Source organism: Bufo gargarizans, chromosome 4 (assembly GCF_014858855.1).
Source record: "Bufo gargarizans isolate SCDJY-AF-19 chromosome 4, ASM1485885v1, whole genome shotgun sequence".
NCBI classification, from domain to species: Eukaryota; Metazoa; Chordata; class Amphibia; order Anura; family Bufonidae; genus Bufo; species Bufo gargarizans.
In genome coordinates, this window is record NC_058083.1 from 180,279,599 (window position 1) to 180,300,211 (window position 20,613).

Sequence of the window (20,613 nt, forward strand, 5' to 3'; positions counted from 1 at the left end):
AGCAAATGTAACAGCTTTACAATTCACTCACTTTATCTCCAGTGGCTGGTTTCTCAGATTTTACTGAGGGTCACATGACCTGTGATGTCAGCTTCTCTTCCTGCTCTGATGAAGGTTGTTTACAAGCCTGTAAACGAGACGTCACTGTGCTGGCCATGCCCCCTTCACTGCCGTCTACTCTCTGCTGGGATTCTTAACCCCTTCAGCTGCACAGCTCTGCAGGCAGTGAAGAGACAATACATACTAGAGAGAGCATTGCACAAGAAGGTAGGGGGAAGATCCTGTGTGTATGAGCAGTGTCATTATACAGCTGGGACTTGTAGTTCTACACATACAACATGCTGCTGAGTCTCCCAGCAGGCAGACATGTCACTCAGGGCAGCTCTTGTATTCACTCCCTTAGCAGAGCAGGGGGAGGGGCAGAGATTGTTTTTATTGCATGTAAACAAAGGGCCAGAAAAGAACCAGGGAAATGAGGAAATATATATATATATATATTTTATTTTTTTTGCATAAAACTTGCTTAGCTCAGTTATATATCAGATTTTCAGTGCTATATTATTTTTTTTCATAACTCGGACAACCCCTTTAAATGTTTATGACCTCTTAGTAGTGTACATATAAGGTTTATTATAATGACCAGCACAAAGTGAAAGTACCAGTCACACAGTTAAAAAAAACAGTTAAACCTTTGTGACAGAACGGCTCAATATTTTTAAATAAAGGCCAATAAAAAATATGATTTTTAGCCCAAAATGAGTAAAATGCAATCGTAAACAAAAATTGCCTCCAAAAGTGTACATAGCTTTTAACCTTTAACATTTACAATGCATTTTGGAAAGTCTAAAAACCCTTTCACTTTTTTCACATTTTGTTATCTTGCGGCCATGTGCTAAAATAAAAATCCAAGTTTTTCCCCCATAATTCTGCACTCAGTACCCCATAATGAGAAAGTGGAAACAGAATGTTAGAAATCTTTGCTAATTTAGTAAAGAGAAAAACTTAAATATTGTAATGACTTAAGTATTCAGACCCTTTATTCATTCCTTAGTTGAAGCACTTTAGGCAGCGATTACAGCTTCCAGTCTTCTTTGGTATGATGCCACACCTGGATTTGGGGATTTTCTGTCATTCTTCTAAGCTCCGTCAGTTTGGATGGGGACCGTGGGTGGACAGCCATTTTCAGGTCTCTGCAAGCTTTTTCTTTGTATTCAAGTCAGGGCTCTGGCTGGGCCACTCATTTATGTTTACAGAGTTGTCCCTAAGGCACTGCTGTGTTTTCTTGGGTGTGTGCTTAAGGTCATGGTCTTGCTGAAAGGTGAACCTTCATTCCAGTCTGAGGTCCAGGGCGCTCTAGATCAGGGGTGCTACAAAAGCAGTGCTGCAAGGATTCAGCTTCAGCCCCTGGTACCCCAACCTGCTCATTTGCATATGAATAAAACACAGATATCTCTGCAACTGTTTAACATACAGACAAAAGGAAGGTATCATTTTAATCAGTATGATCAACTCTACCAGACAGTATGCTTGGCTTAATAGGATTAATCATGCTGACAGAGGCTCTTGGAATTCATGTTGAGAATGAAGTATAAACTGCTACTGGTGTTTGATGAATGATCACACAACCAAGGTGGTGCACCATTTGGTTCTGCAGCAGGAATATGTTAAGGTTGTGTCAGATTTTGCAGGCAGGCTGGAGAATGCCTACTGCCATCATGCATAGTGTGGATAGACACTGTACCAACACCAGGAGTCATGGTGTGGGGCACAATTAGCTACCATGGCTGTTAACATCTGGTATTTGTAGAGGAAACATTGACCAGCCTTTTGTATGTGCAGGACATTGTGAAACCAGTCCTACTTTCTTTTTTGGCTCAGATAGGAGACGTAGTGTTCAAACAAGATAACGGCTGCTCACACAATGCTCATTTTACACAATATGCTTTTCAGGGTATCCATCAGCTCCCTCACCAGATCTCTCCCCCATGGAGAATGTCTAGGACTAGATGGGACACCAGATCTCTCCCCATGGACAATGTCTAGGACTAGATGGGGCACCAGATCTCCCCATGGACAATGTCTAGGACCAGATGCAGCACCAGCTCTCCCCCAATGGAGAATGTCTAGGACTAGATTGGGCACCAGATCTCTCCCCCATGGAGAATGTCTAGGACTAGATGGGGCATCAGATCTCCCCATGGAGAATGTCTAGGAATAGATGGGGCACCAGATCTCCCCATGGACAATGTCTAGGACCAGATGCAGCACCAGATCTCCCTCCCAATAGAGAATGTCTAGGACTAGATGGGGCACCAGATCTCCCCATAGACAATGTCTAGGACCAGATGCAGCACCAGATCTCCCCATAGACAATGTCTAGGACCAGATGCAGCACCAGATCCCCCCCTAATGGAGAATGTCTAGGACTAGACGCGGTATCAGATCCCCCATGCACGACAACCACTTTCGGCTGAACCACCGGTCCAATATGAAAGAGCTTGGAATGACATACCACAGGAAGATATCCAGCATCTGTATGACTGGTACCATGCCAGAGTGTTATCCTGTATTACAGCAAGGGGAGATGCCAACCAGTATTAATGTGACCCGGCACCAACCTATACCCAAAATAAAGGGAGCCCCACCTTAGTTGTGTTATCATTGACCAAGCACCACTAGCAGTTTATACTTTGTAAGTCTCAGCTCAATCGCATTACATTTTCCAGGCATTCTTTCTTCATTTTCTGGTAGTGTACATTGCACTTCAAATCAGTTCTCCTCATGCAGTTAATTGCACCTTTCTGTAATTTACATGCATATTCCAATCTTGCAAGTACCAAGCCTGAAGAAATTAGAGTTCAGTCCCCAGGTATTTCTTACTGTGAGATTTCCAAGTACAAAAGGTAGAATTTATTTTATGGAGCTTAAATAGGACACTATGTGTAATCTTTATATCAAGATTTCCTGAAAGTATAGATTTGCACTGTTGAACTGGTCACCGCTTCTAATCATCTTCAGCGAAGCATCTTATTGACTGTTATGTTATACTTATTTCTTTGACTGTTATGTTGTATAGTAACCCGGATCTGAGAAGAACTGAAACAGTCATAGAAAACCCCATTCAAAGAACTAGCAGCGGAAGCTCCTCCAGCTCCAGCACTCCAAGCTCACAACCCAGCTCACAAGGAGGATCACAGCCAGGATCTCATGCAGGTTCCAGTGAACGAAATAGAGTTCGAGGTAAGGTTGATTAGAAATCCTTCAGCTTGGCAGTCAGAATTATAGGATACACCCACATGAACATAAACCGCAGGCACTGCGAGCAGTTGGATGGCATTGACAGAGCACCGAATAATAACGGTGCCTTACACTTTTACACCCACATACGGCTCTCGGAAGAGATTGTGTGCGTAGGAGCATTGCTCTGACTTTTGCTTTTAGCTTCATCTGTGTGTGAGTAGAGCTTCATATTGTGCCAAGGTGAATTAGTTTAATAAAACATTTTCCCTGTACAAATATTCATGTTTGTATTGTGTTTGGCATACATCCTATTTCCAGCTGAGCTCGTCTTAGAACATTCAATCACAATGGGATCTCTCGGAGTACACAGTGTACAATGTCTACAGCTAGATCTGTCGCTTCCAAAGGATTAACATACTCGATGAGAGGTTAAAGTGCTAGTCTTCTTTCAGAATTTGTCACATAGCTCAAACCCCTTTTACTTTATTGGCATGTTTTTCTTGTGTGAATACCTAATCAGACCAGCCACACAGATTAGATGAATGTCAGCCGACCATCTAATGTGTATAGAGGCATTCCATCAATCCCCATGGCAGATGTCGGGTGTTAACATACCCATTCCTTCTGTTCTCCCCGGAGATAAGCTGATGCCACACATAAGTGTGTATGTTTTAGGTTTGGTTTGGTTAAACAAATGTATGGGCAGCTGAGCAGCACTGCTTTTTTAAATGATATGATCTGATATTCAGAGATGGAATTGTTTTAGAGGGTTTTTCTGGGACTATCCTCAGGATAGTTAAACAAAACATGCAATGCAACAGCTCACTGCAAACCCAATAAAGTACAAAATTGCGTCACAATTACAAATGCTATACTAACAAGTTAGAGATGCTTGGCAAATCATTTTGTACAAAATATTTGAGCCCGTCTGCCGCACGTCAAGGCGATCTCTAGTTAGACTGGTTCCTAACACTAAATTCTATCTGTTATGTGCCATGACGGCTACCATATAATTCAGCAAGTGTAGGTTCCACATGCATGCTGGGCCCGCTTTGATGTCTGTCATTTTTTGGTGCCAAAATGGCCTCCATAATATCCTAGGAAAGCAGGTACCAACATGCATGCCGGGCCCACTCCACACCACTCCCGGCGCCAAATGGCCACCAAGGACTGAAATGAGAGTCCACAAACTATCTCTCTCCTGGTCCCAGATGGCTTCAGTGAGTGAGGGGGAGCAGGCCAAGCTATAAACTCACACTAATTAAAATCAGCCTATGGGTAGGTCATCAATATTAGATTGGTGGGTGTCCAACAGCCTGTACTTCCAACGGTCAGCTGTTTCAGGAAGCTGGAAACAGTATAATGCATGGTGCCAGAAGAACAAGGTTCTGTCCACCGTGCAGTGGCCATGCTGGAGTACTGCAGCTCAGTTCCTATTCATGTGAATGGGAGCTGAGCCGCAGCATGCCACCGTGGAAACTACCCAGTGAGCTAAACCTTCCATCCACTGTATAGTTTCCGGTGCTGACAGCTGCCCAAAACAGCTGATTATGGGGGTGCGGGGTGTTGGATCCCCACCAGTTTCTTTGATTACCTATCCTGAGGAGAGGCCATCAATATCGAAGTCCCGGAAAATCCTTTTTAAATATGTGTAATGTTTTTTTACAAACCACTTTAAAAAAAAATAATTATGACTCTATTGGCTTTTCACATGAAAATGAATAAATCACATATAATTTATTTTGAAGTCACTAGATATTATTCGTCTGCATGAATTAGTTTTAGAGGGAGTTTTACAAATGTGTTTGATGCAGGTGTTAATTGTTAATCCTGTTAATCCCAGTTTCGTCTCTTTGCCACATGGCCATGTAGAGATGTACAAAACAAGGAAAGTCAGCATTCTTATTTCTACAGAAAAAGTTAATTTTCTGCAGTAGAGCACAGGCAGAATAGGGTCTGGGATTCATGGATATGCATCATTTTAATATGCGCAACCGCTAGTCAACCCTTTATGAATATGACTGCTCGCAGACTGTCTCCACTTGTCAGCAGTTTTTTCCAGAGCTGACAGGATAAACCAGTAGAGACGTTACATTTGGTATATACTATACAAATAGTTGAGGGTCAAACAAAGGTATAGTTATAACACTAGAAGGTGAGGCACTGAAAGGTAAGGATTCCTTTTTATGGCGGCAATAATGTGGTAATATTTAAACCTTGTAAAGTAGAAACAGAACTTGTATAACTTGCAAAACTTTGTACAAGTTTATCGGTGTAATGACTTGTAGGATTTGGCATTTTACTATAAAAGTACTGACTGTTTCCTCAGAAGTGACAGATCACCGAAATCAGCAAGTCTATCACTACACTGTGCTGCCCAACAGTGAGGACAGCATAGTACAGATGACTGGTTCAGATAATTGGTTTAAAGAGGACCTGTCACCACAAAAAGCATTGCAATCTGCAGGCTGCATGTTAGAGCAGGAGGAGCTGCTCCCCCTTGTACAGCTATCAGTGACTGACCGCTATCTCTGTATATACACTTACACAGGGAATGCTATCAATCACTGATAAAACCTCCCCTGTGTACAGCTATCAGTGACTGACAGCTATCTCTGTATACACACTTACACAAAGAATGCTATCAGTCACTGATAACACCTCCCCTGTGTACAGCTAACAGTGACTGACCGCTATCTCTGTATACACATTTACAAAGAGAATGCTATCAGTCAGTGATAACACCTCCCCTGTGTACAGCTATCAGTGATTGACAGCTATCTCTGCATACACACTTACACAGAGAATACTATCAGTCATTGATAACACCTCCCCAGTACAGCTTTCAGTGACTGACAGCTATCTCTGTATACACACTTACACATAGAACACTATCAATCACTGATAACACCTCCCTGTGTACAGCTATCAGTGACTGACCGCTATCTCTGTATACCCACTTTTACAGGGAATACTATTTAATCATTGATAACACATCCCTGTGTACAACTATCAGTGACTGACAGCTATCTCTGTATACACACTTACACAGAGAATAATATCAATCAATGATAACACCTCCCATGTACAGCTATCAGTCACTGACAGCTATCTCTGCATACACACTTACACAGAGAATATCAGTCACTGATAGCACCTCCCTGCATACAGCTATCAGTGAATGACAGCTATCTCTGTATACACAATTACACAGAGAATTCTATCTATCACTGATAACACCTCCCCTGTGTTCAGCTATCAGTGACTGACTGCTATCTATGTGTATACACTTAGTCTACTTTCACACTAGCGTTTCTCTTTTCTGGTATTGAGATCCATCATAGGATCCCAATACCGGAGAAAAACACTTCTGTTTTGTCCCCATTCATTGTTAATGTGGACAAAACATAACTGAACAGAATGGAATGCTCCAAAATGCATTCCGTTCTGTTTGATTGCGTTCCCATACCGGAGAGAAAACCCCAGCAAGCTGCGGTTTTCTTTCAGTCATGGGATGCGGAGCAAAACACAATAGAAAACGAATTTGTTCCCCATTGACTTTCAACTGTGTTTATCACGAATCCGTCCTTGCTATGTTAAAGTTAATACAACTTGATCCGTTCATAACAGATGCAGGTTGTATTATCGGTAATGGAAGCATTTTTGCGGATCCCTGCCGGATCCAGCAAAAATGCTAGTGTGAAAGTAGCCTTACCCAAAGAATGATAACACATCCCTTGTGTACAGCTGTCAGTGACTGACCGCTATCTCTGTATACACACTTACACAGAGAATACTATCAATCACTGATAACACCTCCCCTGTACAGCTATCAGTGACTGACAGCTATCTTTGTATACACACTTACACAGAGAATACTATCAATCACTGATAACACCTCCCCTGTACAGCTATCAGTGACTGACAGCTATCTCTGTATACACACTTACACAGAGAATAATATCAATCGCTGATAACACCCCCTTCTGTAATTAGAGCTGTATACAGGGGCGGTCTTAAGTTACAAAAAGCAAATATATAATTTACAAGTTTAAAAGTGAATCCTTTCCCATAAAACTACATATCAATCTGCTCAGCTCCTTAGCTCCTACTGCAGATTGCCTTTCATGGTGACAGGTTCCCTTTAAACAGCAAGAAAAAAATAGATCCAGCGCTGGAGAAATTATGGTCACACTATTTTTTGGTGAGTCCTAGCTACTATTGTAACGTCTCCCTCCAGAGTCACAGTTCTATTATATTCGCTCCCGTAATCTCCTACAATTTTTTTAGAACATTTCTTTTTCACATGTATGAAATGTTACATCTCATGTAGTACAGTCAGTAATCTGGATATATTGCCATTTGTCTCTGCAGCAGGTAACAATAAACCAGAAGGATCTCCATTGTTGCCTCACGATGGACCCAACGTAAAAGCTGAAGACAATATGACGCGGCCAGGTCGACCAGCTGTAAGTTTATTGCATGTTTCTCTTATATGTGTCACATATTGTCATGATCCTTTTTCTCCACAAGGTGTCCTGTCAGGTTGCACTCAATTTTGTAATTTACTGTATTCTGACTTGAGGAACAAAGAATCTCCTTACAGTTTTCAGCAGTTACTAACAATTCATCAGAAGTGTGTTACCTTGTTCTTGTCTTTTTTTTTTTTACCTTGTGTAATACCCAAAGTTGATCTTCTGTCTTTACAGGGTTGTCTTCAGCTTTATTATTCGCTCGGAATCTACATTTCTATGTCAACTCAGTAAACCTAGTTACACAACTAATGCATATGTTACTTTTCACCTGATTGACCATACCGCCAATTAATGTTCTGGGCCAGGGATGCTCAACCTGTGGTCCTCCAGCTGTTGCAAAACTACATCTCCCAGCATGCCCTAATAGCTGTTGATTGTCCAGGCATGCTGGGAGTTGTAGTTTTGCCACAGCTGGAGGGCCGCAGGTTGGGCATCCCTGTTCTGGGCAATGTAAGTTCTGCTGGTCACCTGTACAGTATTAGTTTCTGATGAGCTGTCTCACCTCTGGCTGACAGCATTGTTATGATGGAATTGTTCATCCGATTCGTGCCAGTAACTAGAGAGGTTTCCCAGAATAAACGCATGTCACCTATTCACAGCTGGGGGTCCCACCACTTGAACCCTACAGATCCTGAATATCGGGATCCCATATATTGCCTTTTTTGAAAGGCGCAGCAGCTGAGCAGGTGCGCTGCCACCCCATTCAAAGTCTATGAGACTGTTGGAGACAGCCGGGCCACGCGCTCTACTCTGCTATGTTCCTCAGTCCCATAGTGTTTGAATAGAACTACGTGCATGCTCAAGTGCCACTTAAACAGGATGGGGGGGGGGGACACAGGAACCCCATACTCATGATCACTTATCACCGATCCTGTAGATAGATAAGTGTAGATTATTGGACAACTATTTTCAGGGGTTGTCGAGCCTCCGGTCTACAACTCCAATGGTCCCAACCTGTTGCCCTTTGGGGAAAAAAACACTCACCTGTCTGCGATCCTGCTGTGCCTGCACTGCTGCCCTGTTCCTTGCTGCTCTTGGTTACATGGCTGCTGCCATGCACTGGCACGAGCAGTGACATGCTGTTCAAGCACATGTCACTGCTGCGGCGTATGATGTTCCGCTGTGGTCACCAGAAGAAGCCAGTTCCGGGTTCTGCAGGGCAGTGGAGTGGACAGATGAGTGTTTTATTGTAATTGTTAATGGGATGCCCATAGGCCTAGGAGCCAACTAACTGAAATCTTTTTAGTTCGGTTTTGCATCCAATACTAACAATTGTTAGGTATGTATGTTTCCCATTAACGCCTTCATTTTCGTTGTATATAGGGATTCGGCGGTGTGATACTCAGCTAGTTATTACTGCTCTATAAAATTGCTATTTTTTTACTAATCTCTGTATTCTTCAGCTGCTTACATTTTGTTAAGGGACATTACAAAGATGACAGGTTAGTGAGTTACATAACACAGGGTCTGCCATCATTTCACTGATTTGGCGGCGCTCAATTGTAAGCACAGATTATAAAAGATGCTTTTATGTCGCTCATAATGTTAAGCGCCTATTAATAAGTCTAACGCAAGCAGCAGGAGGAGAGGTGAGGTTTGTCCCCTGAATGATAAATGGTGTATCTGAATATACTGTGTATATATACTGTGTTTGGGAGAGCAGCTTACCGGAGGCTTACCAGGTATATTTTACTTTTCATTATAGCATGTATATTATCGTTATGGTAGATACAGACTGTACTGATCTGGCGTGGTTACAAGGAGAGAAAATTGGCAGATACTATCATATACAGACTTCTGTTGTAGCTTGACTATTCTGACCTTGGCTATTCTGACCAATTATCTTTTTATACATTGAAACACGTCATTTAGAAACATGAGTATAGAATAGTGGTTCTTTTGTCATGTCAGTGTTCAGACATTTACACTCCCGTATAGCCACCAGTCATAGTCAGAATCTATGAATGTGATTCCTATATGGCTCAATTCACATCACCGTTTAGCTTTCCGTTCTTCTGATCTGTCAGACGAACAGGAAAAAAATACAGATCCGCTATTTTCAGCATCATTTAGGATCCATTCACACATCCTCAAGTGTTTTGCAGTTCTCAAATTGCGGATCCGCAAAACACGGACACCAGCCATGTGCGTTTTGCGGACCGCACATGTCTGGCACTATGATAGATATGCCTATTCTTGTCCGTAGGACATGCGCTATCTTTTTCGCAGGGCCGCAGAACGGAACTACCATGTGCTGTCTGCATCTTTTGTGGCCCCATTAAAATGAATGGGTCCATACCTGTTCCACAAAATTTCGGACCCATTCATGCGGACTTGTGAATGAACCCTTATGCTCAGCATCAGTTTGCACTTAAAATAACTGATGCGTCTTTTTTTGAGCATCAGTTATAATCAGTTTGTGTCAGTTCCGTCAGAGATCACTTATTTTTTAATGCAGGACTTTTTCTCCGTTCAATAATAACTGATCTCTGACGGAACTGACACAAACTGATTATAACTGATGTTAAAAAAAATGGATCAATGATTCTAAGTGCAAACTGAGGGTACTTTCACACTAGTGTTATCCTTTTGCGGTATTGAAACCCAGTAAAGGGTCTCAATACCGGAAAAAACGCATCAGTTTTGTCTTAATGCATTCTGAATGGAAAGAAATCTGTTCAGTATGCATCAGGATGTCTTCCGTCCCTCGTACAGTATTTGACCGGACAAAATACCACAGCTTGCTGCTGTATTTTTTCCGGCTAAAATCCCAGATTAATACTGCACTCCGGAGAGATGTATTAATGCCTGATCCGGTACCAAGTGTTCCAGAAAATGCTGCATCAACGAATCTGTTTTTCTGGTCTGTAACTGTGCCGGGATATAGGAGGAGCTACTTTCTCTTTTGATCTTTGAAAAAATTTAAATACCGGATCCGTTATTCCGGATGATTCTAATAACGCTAGTGTGAAAGTACCCTGACTCTGAGCATAACCTAATGCTTAAAATACAGGATCAGTTTTTTTATCTTTCTTTTTCTCACTGATCAGAAGAACTGAAAGCTAAACGGTCATCGAAAGCTTTTCCTGTAATTGAGGCTGAGTTGCAGTACTAAACACACCCTATAAGTGGTGCTGTTTCTGGAGGAAAAAAAAACAGACCTTTTTTTTCTTAAAGTAGAAGCTAACCATGAACATTAGATGCACTTTGGCAGAAACGGCTGACCATCTAATGTGTATGGGGGCCTCCTGACTCTCCACCTACGACCTAAAGGGTTGGGCATGTTGGATTTTCCTCATGCTGGATCCCGAATGATCAGCCCGCAGTTATCTCATGTGTATGGCAGACACTCTAATAATATAATATAAGGCATGTTCTAATTTATTTTATGCTATCACTGCAGAATTCATGACTTAAAGGGGTATTCCAGGATTTTTATATTGGCGGAGGCCCAACAGCCCACACCTCTGCTGATCGGCTGCCGCCGAGTAGCTCCGACTCCCGAAATCCCAGGAACTGCACATCTACAGACTACATCCACTGAGTAGTAGATAGAATTGGTGACTGCAGTGTGAATGGGAGGATAGCTACAGTAACCAGCTTCGTCCACAACACAATGGACGCATCATTAGTGGGATACGGGGCGTTGGACCGCTGCCAATCAGAGCTTGATGGCCTAAACGGAGGATACGCTATCAGTACAAAAATCGTGGAAAACCCCTTTAATATGAACTCTTGTATGTAGAATTTTTTTTCGTACATTCGTGAGGTATGTTTGCATTATGTGGATGTATTAAAACTTGATCTAAGGAGAATGAAGTGTGACTTTATAAATCTATGGGTGATGCAGCACCCACCGTCTGGTAATGATTCAGCATCCCGTGTCCTGTCTACCCTGTGCGCTCTTTGGCGAGGACTTGGCTGTGTATCTGCCCGTTCAGAAAGCTTGTCAAGCATATGATTAACACTTGTATTTTTAACCTGCTTCCTTCCCCGCGGCTTTCCCTTGACCTGCTCTGCTTTCTCCGATGTTGATTATCCCTCCCTTTCTCAAAGAGCTATAAGAAAGCAATAGATGAGGTTAGTGATCCCATTTTATAGTCCACATTGCGACCTGTTCTCCGTGGGCTCTGAGTGTGATATCAGCAGTTTTGTATCTTCATCTCAACTTCACTGACTTTCATCCACTTCAATAGAATCATGTGCTGCAGACCGACTCATTCATTAGCACAAACGTTAGGGATGTTGTATTATAATGCGATTGAAAATGAATGAAGTTGGGAAACACGCAAAGCTCAAAATCATATGTAGGGTCAGAGGAAAAACGATCCAAGATTGTGGCCACATGCACAGGACACCTATCTGCTCCTGAAATGTTCTCATGTATTGTAAGGTGTGTTCTGTTTCATCCATTGTATGGAAGCTGCTTACTGTGATTTAAAATCTATAGATATAAAATACTGCAATTTTCACACTGGCCTCTAAGACTAATATTGTAAATGCAGCGCAGCTCCCATTCCCTTCAGTAGGATCAGTACCACAGTAACAAGCTGCGTAGTTTAGGAACCAGCCTCCATTGCTGGATGTACCCCAAAACAGCAGACATGCAAGTTATTGAATCCCCGACGATCACATATTAATGGCCTATCCGGAGGCCATCTGCTGATTCATCAGTAGTAAAGGAGTGTTCTGTAGAGATCACTTTTCAGAAGTCATCTTATTATCATCACAAGCAGGATTACCATGAAAGATAATTCCTATAAAAAGATAACACAGGATCCAACATTCCAAATAAGTGACATCACAGCTTATCTACTCTTCCGGACGTCTGCACGGGTTACACAGCATGCCCAGACTCCTGTAGGGTCCCCTCCTGTCCAATTTGTCTACAGCCCATGTAGCTGCTGTCAGAGAACAGAAAGATTTGGTGTATTTTTAAGCCTTAGTGGCCAGGGTGAAAACTGCAAGATTTAAGGATTTTTTTTTAAATGTGTAACTAGCCTTTCGAACAGCCTTATTAAAAACTAATCTAAAAGCCTTAGGATAAATTTCTGTAATATATTTCATTTATTTTACCATTTTACTGACAAAATAGCTGTCTGAAGTTCAAGGTGTCTATAGCACTTTGGAATCTGTACACTGTGATGTGTATGGATTCTACTGTGGCACAGGCATAGGGGCCACAGTGAGGGCTGTACTGGCAGGAACACACATCACTGCCCCATGCTTGTACCCACTCCCCTCTGAAGCCTGGCATATGACATCAGTGCAGGGCACCCTACATCGATGTGCTGTGTAGAGCTTTTCGTGAGTGGGCATAGGCAGAAGCAATGATGTGCTATGCATAACTCTTGCTTGTGCCCGCTCTGCTCACCTGAAGCCTGGCAAAGCACGTCGGTGCAGGGTCTCCTGAACCGATGTACTAAGCCAGCCTACAGCTGGGGGGAACGGACACAAGTATGGGGCAGAGATGTGGGCTCCTACCAGTACAGAGCTCACTGCTCCCCTGTCCTTGCAGTCCTGTGGGATCTTTACACCCGTAAAAATTTTTATAAAGTATATTACAAAAATTAAATATAGGACTTTAAATATAATGCCTTGGAAATGTAAAAGTAAAAATCACCAAAAATTCTAAAAATAAGTTTCACCAAAAAACTTGATTTAAACAATAGGTCACTTTTTGATGAAACACTCCATTTAGAGTGTATGTGTCACGAGAGTACACATCAAAGAACCAGGGGGCTGTGCGCTGCTCCTTCTGCCAGCCAGGTGTTCCTAGAGGTGCCTATTGGCCAGAAGTTCAGCTGATATTCGGACACTGTATACAGCACTCCAAACATATCTTCAAGAGTGGGCTTCAGAAGCATGCACTCGGTTAACCCTTTATGGATATGTGATAGATTCCCCTGTGCAAAATGTCTTAAAAGCCATTATTACAAGCTGTTTGGTAAAATAATATAAAAGTGATTTTGAGCCCAAAAGAAATGTTTGCTATACACTGTTAGTCTATAAAACTTCTTGCAACGACCCCTTTTGCTTGTCCATTTATGCAAACTTAACAGCCATTGCCCAAAATGAAGCTTAAAAAGTTTTAATGAAAGCTTAAAATGATCTAAAATGCCAAACCAACCATCTTACCACCCTTTTTGGGTGTTTTTTGGCTTGTATAGGGTGGTGCGCATTTTCTACAAGCCTTTTTTTGGAGGTGGCATATTTTTTTTTCAGTTATGTTTTGCTTGCATTTTTTCAGGTGTTTAATCTATGGGAGAACAAATGCTGTGATTTGAAAAAAAAAAACAAGGGACCAAAAAGACACTAGGAAACTGTCTCAAAACGCAGTGTTTTTTTATTTTTATTTTCTAGCACTTTGTTTTTGTTTGTTACATACGTCTGACTTTGGCATCTTTTGGTCCAAAAAAAAAAAATGCAGGGGTTTGAAAGAAAAAAAAATTCTAGATGTTGCAACCACCCAAACTCAGCTTGTTATTTTAGACCATTTTGAGCTTTGAGCCCTTTGAACATGGGTGATCTATTGCCACAAATTGAGTCACTGTCCAAGTTATATATGTGAAGATGCAGTTACATGTGCCGATCAAGCAGGCCATTATCAGTGGGGTGAAGCGCTGCATTTACCTGCAGGAATCTCCTCCAGTGTATGGGGATGAATGATCGGTAATGCCAGCGGTCATCCTCATACAGATTAATTCAGTTCACATGGCACGATTGATGATTTAATGTGCTGCGTGAAAGATCATTTCACCCAATGAATAAGCGTTTTGCGTGTTCGTCGGGTGATCGGCAACACATTTACTCAGGCCTATTATCGGGAAGTAGCGTGCGTAGTAATGCTCATTCCCAATAATTGGCCTGAGAATTGCCCCGTGTAAATCCGCCTTTACTTATGTGAAATTGGGGCTCACATCATATTTTCTCTGCAGCATCACACAAGCTGCTGAGTATAGCGATTCCTTTAGCATCTTCTACTTTGGACTGTAATATATACACAGTGAGCAATTGTTAATTTGTGGCCTACATTTTACATGTAGCAATAAGTGAGCATTAGATTTACAAAAATGCATGTGTGAGCCAGCCATTAGGCGTAGAGTGTCACCAGTTTTTAGGTGATATCTGATGTTTCCCCATCTTCTTCATGTCAATGCTTATTTTCTACTAGCTTCTTAGTATTAGGTGCCAACATCCCTTTCTCCACTGCATTTGTGATCATGTTGTTCAGTGATTTTCTCATGGCATTGGATGCTCTATCTATGGTTGCCAACTGTCCATTTTCCACTGAAAATATACGCCCTGTGTTCCATTCTGGTTTCCTGGGACCTACACTATACGTAGTCTTCTGACGCAGTGTATTTGAGACATTTACTGCATTTCTTTTAAACATTAACGAATAATGCATTTATTAATTAATACTAAAAAAAATTGCAAAAAATATGAATACATGTATTACCGCGTAGAAAGGTGGCAATTTTAGACCCATTGTAGCCTTTAAACACAGTAATATATATCATAACCACAAAGGTGGAGAGCTGACAACTTTGACATATGTGCAAATGAAAGCTCTGATCATGCTGGTGTCATGGCTTCCATTTTTGCAGGATCCATATTAGGCATAGCATCATGACCGATCCAGGTTTTTTAAACCCTCATTGACTGTTGAGTTTATCAGGTTTCTTGGGTAGAATAATGCCACGTTCTGCGGTGATCAGATCTTTTAAGGGTATGTGCACACAAATAAAATACACTTTGGAAAAATGGATCCAACCTTGAACTAGCCCCTTTCAGAAGGGCTAATCCATTGTGCGGACATCCACCATGGTTTCCCCTTCTTGATGTGGATTTGAAATCCGTGCAGAAAAAACCCCACTGTGACCACCTGAACAGAGGCACACATTCCAGCTGAGAAATATTGAAATGCAGGCAACCTTCCTTTGTATTTCAGCACAAAATACATGCTGAAATGTGTATGGAAAATCCACAGTGTGAACATGTCTTTGCGGCAACAGAATCCTGATGGAAAAGGAGTAATGCACGTGTGAACCTTACTGGTCCTACAAAAAACGAATTGGTTATTTTACATTAGTGTCATTGCTTCCATTCATAACAGAGCGGTGAGCACAGGGACGATGAATCCATATACTGTAGACATATGGACACCATTTACTTTCATTGGTACCACTGAGATTCCGTCAGGGTTTCAGTATTTGCAAAGCAAAAGCAGTGTGTGCATTTTCCCCACAATGAAATAAAAAAAGCAATGAAGAGAACCCTTAAGAGCTTAAAATCTAACTATCCAAACATAAGGGCATACTAAAACATAACTTCTAATGTCTACAATCAGTAAAAAATAGAGCTCCTCAATAGGCAAGAAATAAATACAAAAAACCTAAGCCAGGAGCCATGAATAAGGACCAACCATAAAGATTAAAAAAACGCAGCATTGCTAGATGCACTGGTGCTTCATGCAGTGGAGAAAGCCAATGGTGCTGTATTTTTAGGGTGTACTATAGAGAATCTATAATAGGCATAGGTTCCCAGAATTCAGAGAGATGCAGGGTCGGGTCTCCTAGGTGGCAGCGGAGGAGGACACTAAACCCTATAACACCCTAAGGTGATGGTGGTCAATGAGCTGTTATGCCCTGAAGAACCTAACCAAGGAGCAACCCACCCTGATAAGGGAGTCCCTGTTTGGAACCTTGCCCTAGCATATGGTCCTATACTCTTTTATACCCCTAATGTGTGGGGGTCCCAGGGTTCAGATGTGATCAGGAGGAAAACCACCGACACAAAAAAACACCCAAAACGGACTGGTTTTTGCCATAGCATCGCTTCCAGGATCACAGTAGATCCTCTACTGCTTTCAGCCTTTGCATTGCAAGGGTTGACAGCCAGTGGTGAAATCCACAGCATGAATTGGTATGGTGCGGATTTTCTGTGCAGCGTCTGGATGAATTTTCTTAAAATCTCATTCACTTTGCTGGTACAGTACAGTGCTGCAGATTTGCTTATGTGTGGACGTACCCTTAACATTGAAACTGTAGGCTATGGGTTAAGCATTAACGTCTCTTGCTCAGTGCTGTATTAACTACCCACTTACGTGATATGGTATGTTGAGCCAGTGCCTGGAAATCACATAGACTTTGTGCATGCTCGCTTCTGGGTCACTCATTCTGAGTGCTGCTGTGTGATGGAGTCAACGAGGCACAGAAGATGTGACTTGCTGCATTCATGTCCAGGCTGCTTGTCATCACTTGTTAGTGGATGTGTACAGTGCACTTCTTGTCTTCTACTGTTTTGCACACATTTGGTAATGGCATGGTCAGGAAACCTGGGACATCTCATTAACAGATCATGGGTTTTTATTTTGTTTTTTTTACTGTCCTTTCCTTTCACACTCGATACCTTTCTACAGGCTGTTATGTCACAGGAAATGCCCGCGGATGATGGAAAGATCATGCCGCGGAGAGTGAAAACTAAAAACAAAACGGTAAGATCTTTCTTGCCTTTTACAAGTTAAATTACACGGACAATTAGTACTGGACAGAAAAATAATTTTGGTTAAATTCGAATCGGTTAGAAAGCTGAAGTCATTAACTAGTGGAAAGTAGGATTGAGTAGGCCATTAGTCATAGTTAGAGATGAGCGGATTTCATGTTATTAAAATCGTTCATGCTTCATTTGGTGCTAAAAGCAGAATTGTGTTATGGATTCGGTTACCACGGACTATAACGCAATTCTATGACGGAATGCATAATGGAATGCCTTTAGAGGCAATCTGTTATTCATTCCGTCATAATAGAAGTCTATGGCCTGCATAATGGATCCGTCCCGTTTCCGTTATACAGGAGAGGACTCCCCTGCATAACGGAAACGGGACGGATCCGTTTTGCAGCCCATAGACTCCTGTTATGACGGAATGAATAACGGAATGCCTCTAAAGTCATTCCGTCATAGAATTGTGTTTTGGTCCGTGGTAACGGACTCCATGACGCAATTCTGCTTTTACCACCAAACGAAGCGTGAACGAATTTCAAAATATGAAAATTCGCTTACTTCTAGTCATAGTAATGAAGACTCATGAAGCTTGCTGAATACGTCCGACTGCTGTCTGCTGAGTGCTCCTTCAGCCGACAGCAATCTCTTCTAACTCCATCCTTAACTTGTACGCTTGGCTCTCCTCCCTGAGAACAAAATGATCAGACATGTAGAATCCCACTGCCTGAACTTTTTCACCCTGTTCAGTGAAGGTGGCCATTCATATTAGCTTAATTACAGCTGAACCTGCCGATTTAGGCACGACTGGCCCACCATCTAGAGTCGTTGTCAAAACTCTACATTGACAGCAGATCCTGAATTTACACATGCCCGATGCTTTTGTTCCCCATGAGAGAAGTTTCCACCAGGGGAGTCTGACAGCGGCTTAGGCTGGTTTCACACTTGCCCTAAACTGTTCCGGTAGAGGAACAATCTGCCGGAGTCCAGGAGTTCATTGTATCCGGAATAGCTGGATACTAACTTTCCCCGCCGGAACCCATTGACTATAATTAGACCCAGCGGGTATCCGACCTGTTTCCAGCATTAGTGCCGGGATTCAAATGGACAAAAACTCTGCTTGCAGTGGTATTTGTCTGGCCAAATCTCAGCACTAATGCTGGAAACAGGCCAGATCCCCGCCAGGTCCCATTATAGATAATGGGGCCTGGCAGTTTACGGCTATGCCGGATGCAATGAACTCCAGCAGGCTTTTCCTCTACTGGAACAGCCTTCCGGAACAGTTTAGCTGCAGTGTGACACTAGTCTTACTAACCTCTCCCCATTGAGAACACAAGGACACTTATTTGAGCCATAGCTGTTGTCCAAAGAAGCCTTTGTCCGACAGCTATGTAAACTGTATGGCCAGCATTAAACGGTTGCAAGTTTAGTGTAGTTGTAGTGATTTTGTTGGTTAACTAGTACTTGATCACCTTCTACATACGCCTTTATCCCTGGAGGTAGCCATACATGCCTATTTACACCTTTTATTATATCTGTTTTGTGGTATGTATTATCCTTTTGATGGCATTCAGGGAAATGCTGAGAATTTTTTTTCTCCGTGGCTTCTCTGTATCAGCTGTACCCCAAACGATTGCTGTGCCTTTCTGGTAGGAATATTCTTATGAGGGTGCTTTAGTGCAAAATGATATTGTCTGGTGATGGCCGACCCCAGAAAGAATATTATAGTCATTTAAGGTTACACTGCATCTGTAGGATTTCTCTTTCACGTGCACACTACAGACCTCTATTTATCGTCCGCTATGTTCAAACTTTAATTGACTAAAGTAACAGAATGGTTATATCACTTATTCCTTGGCTGAAAATGATTAAACGTTCCAAAAGTTGGAGCTAATATTCATTTTAATATGAACTATGATTTGGATCGTTAGTTCTAAAACTGTAATTTGAATTTTTCAATTGAATAAAGAGCACACGTTGATGTGCATACACAAAATCCTAATGCCGTGTCTTTAGCAGTTTGGGAAATTGAGACTGGAGCAATTTCATTGACCGCCCAAGGCATTAGAATTAATAGAGCCGTAACTGGTTCTGTTCAGCGTTCCCTTATTACGTTAGTATTCCATCGACATGGTAAATGAAGGTAATGCCATTTATTACTGCACAAGGTAATTGCTCCTCATTATAAAAAAAAAACATTTGCTGCTACTTTTCTTGAGATGGATACAGGTAATGGAAATTAGGAGCCACAAATGCCTGCTTCTTTTAATACTAATTCTAGTCCACACAATTTGTGTTATACCAATTTAATTCCAGAAAAGTGTGTAGCCTCGAGTTATTCTTCCAGTTTATCTGTCTCAAGCCATAAAAAAAACATATACATTTAAAGGGATTGGGCCTATGGACAACATTTATTACCCATCCACAGGGCACGTGAGAAATGTATGATTATTAGGTTACGGCTGCTGGAACCTTGAGTCCCCTGTGTGAATGGAGCAGTAATGCACATGTTTGACCACCATTCCAGTCACTGTCTATGGCAGTGTTTCTCCACTCGGGTCCTCAGGGCCCACCTGCCAGTCATGATTTGAGATTATCCCACAGAATGAATACCTGTGTTAAGTACCAATGCATTGACACTAATTATATCACCTACTTAAGGGTCCATTCACACGTCCGTTGTTTCTTTCCTGATCTGTTCCGTTTTTTGCGGAAAAGATCTGGACCAGATCTGTACCCATTCATTTTGAATGGGTCCTGAAAAAAAATCAGACATTGTGCTGTCCGATTTTTTTCAGGACCCATTGAAAATGAATGGTTCCAGATCTGTTCCGCAAAAAACGGAACAGATCAGGAAAGAAACAACGGACGTGTGAATGGACCCTAATACTAAGGAAATCCAGAAAACATGACCGACAGCTGGACCGTTAGGAATGGAGTTGAGGAACACTGGTCTAAGGGACTGTCAAGTTGAGCCTCAACCATGTCCATCAGTCCCAAAAAAAGTAAATGGATTGATGGTTACAAAGAGGACTTGAGGACCCCCGTTCTCCTGACTGGTGCTGTTTCCAGTGGGTTTCCGTATGTGAATGGAGCATTGGCTTTCTCCATGACTCCCTTAGAAGTGAATGGATCGATGTTCACACAGAGGACTTGAGGCCCCCATTCTCTTAACCAGTGGCGTTTCCAGTGGTTGGACCCCCAGTGAACATACATTTATTACCTGTTCTGTGGAAAGGTTTAAAATTTTGTCCATGGGCCAGTCCCATTTAATAAAAATGCTTTAATAATCAATTTTTAGCATGGTAATGTTTACTAAAGCATATGTATTATT

The 20,613-nt window shown here is 41.9% G+C and overlaps 1 protein-coding gene across 8 annotated transcripts in view; it reads left to right on the plus strand.

Annotated features, from left to right (window-relative positions):
- The window catches only part of TNIK (TRAF2 and NCK interacting kinase), a 313,379-nt gene that overhangs the window by 251,271 nt on the left and 41,495 nt on the right, over positions 1–20,613 (plus strand). For all 8 annotated transcript variants that reach the window (XM_044288827.1, XM_044288829.1, XM_044288832.1 and 5 more), the window contains 2 exons: positions 3,077–3,240; positions 7,615–7,709. In XM_044288827.1, coding sequence (XP_044144762.1) covers positions 3,077–3,240; positions 7,615–7,709 — 259 coding nt within the window. The remainder of the gene's footprint in view (positions 1–3,076; positions 3,241–7,614; positions 7,710–20,613) is intronic.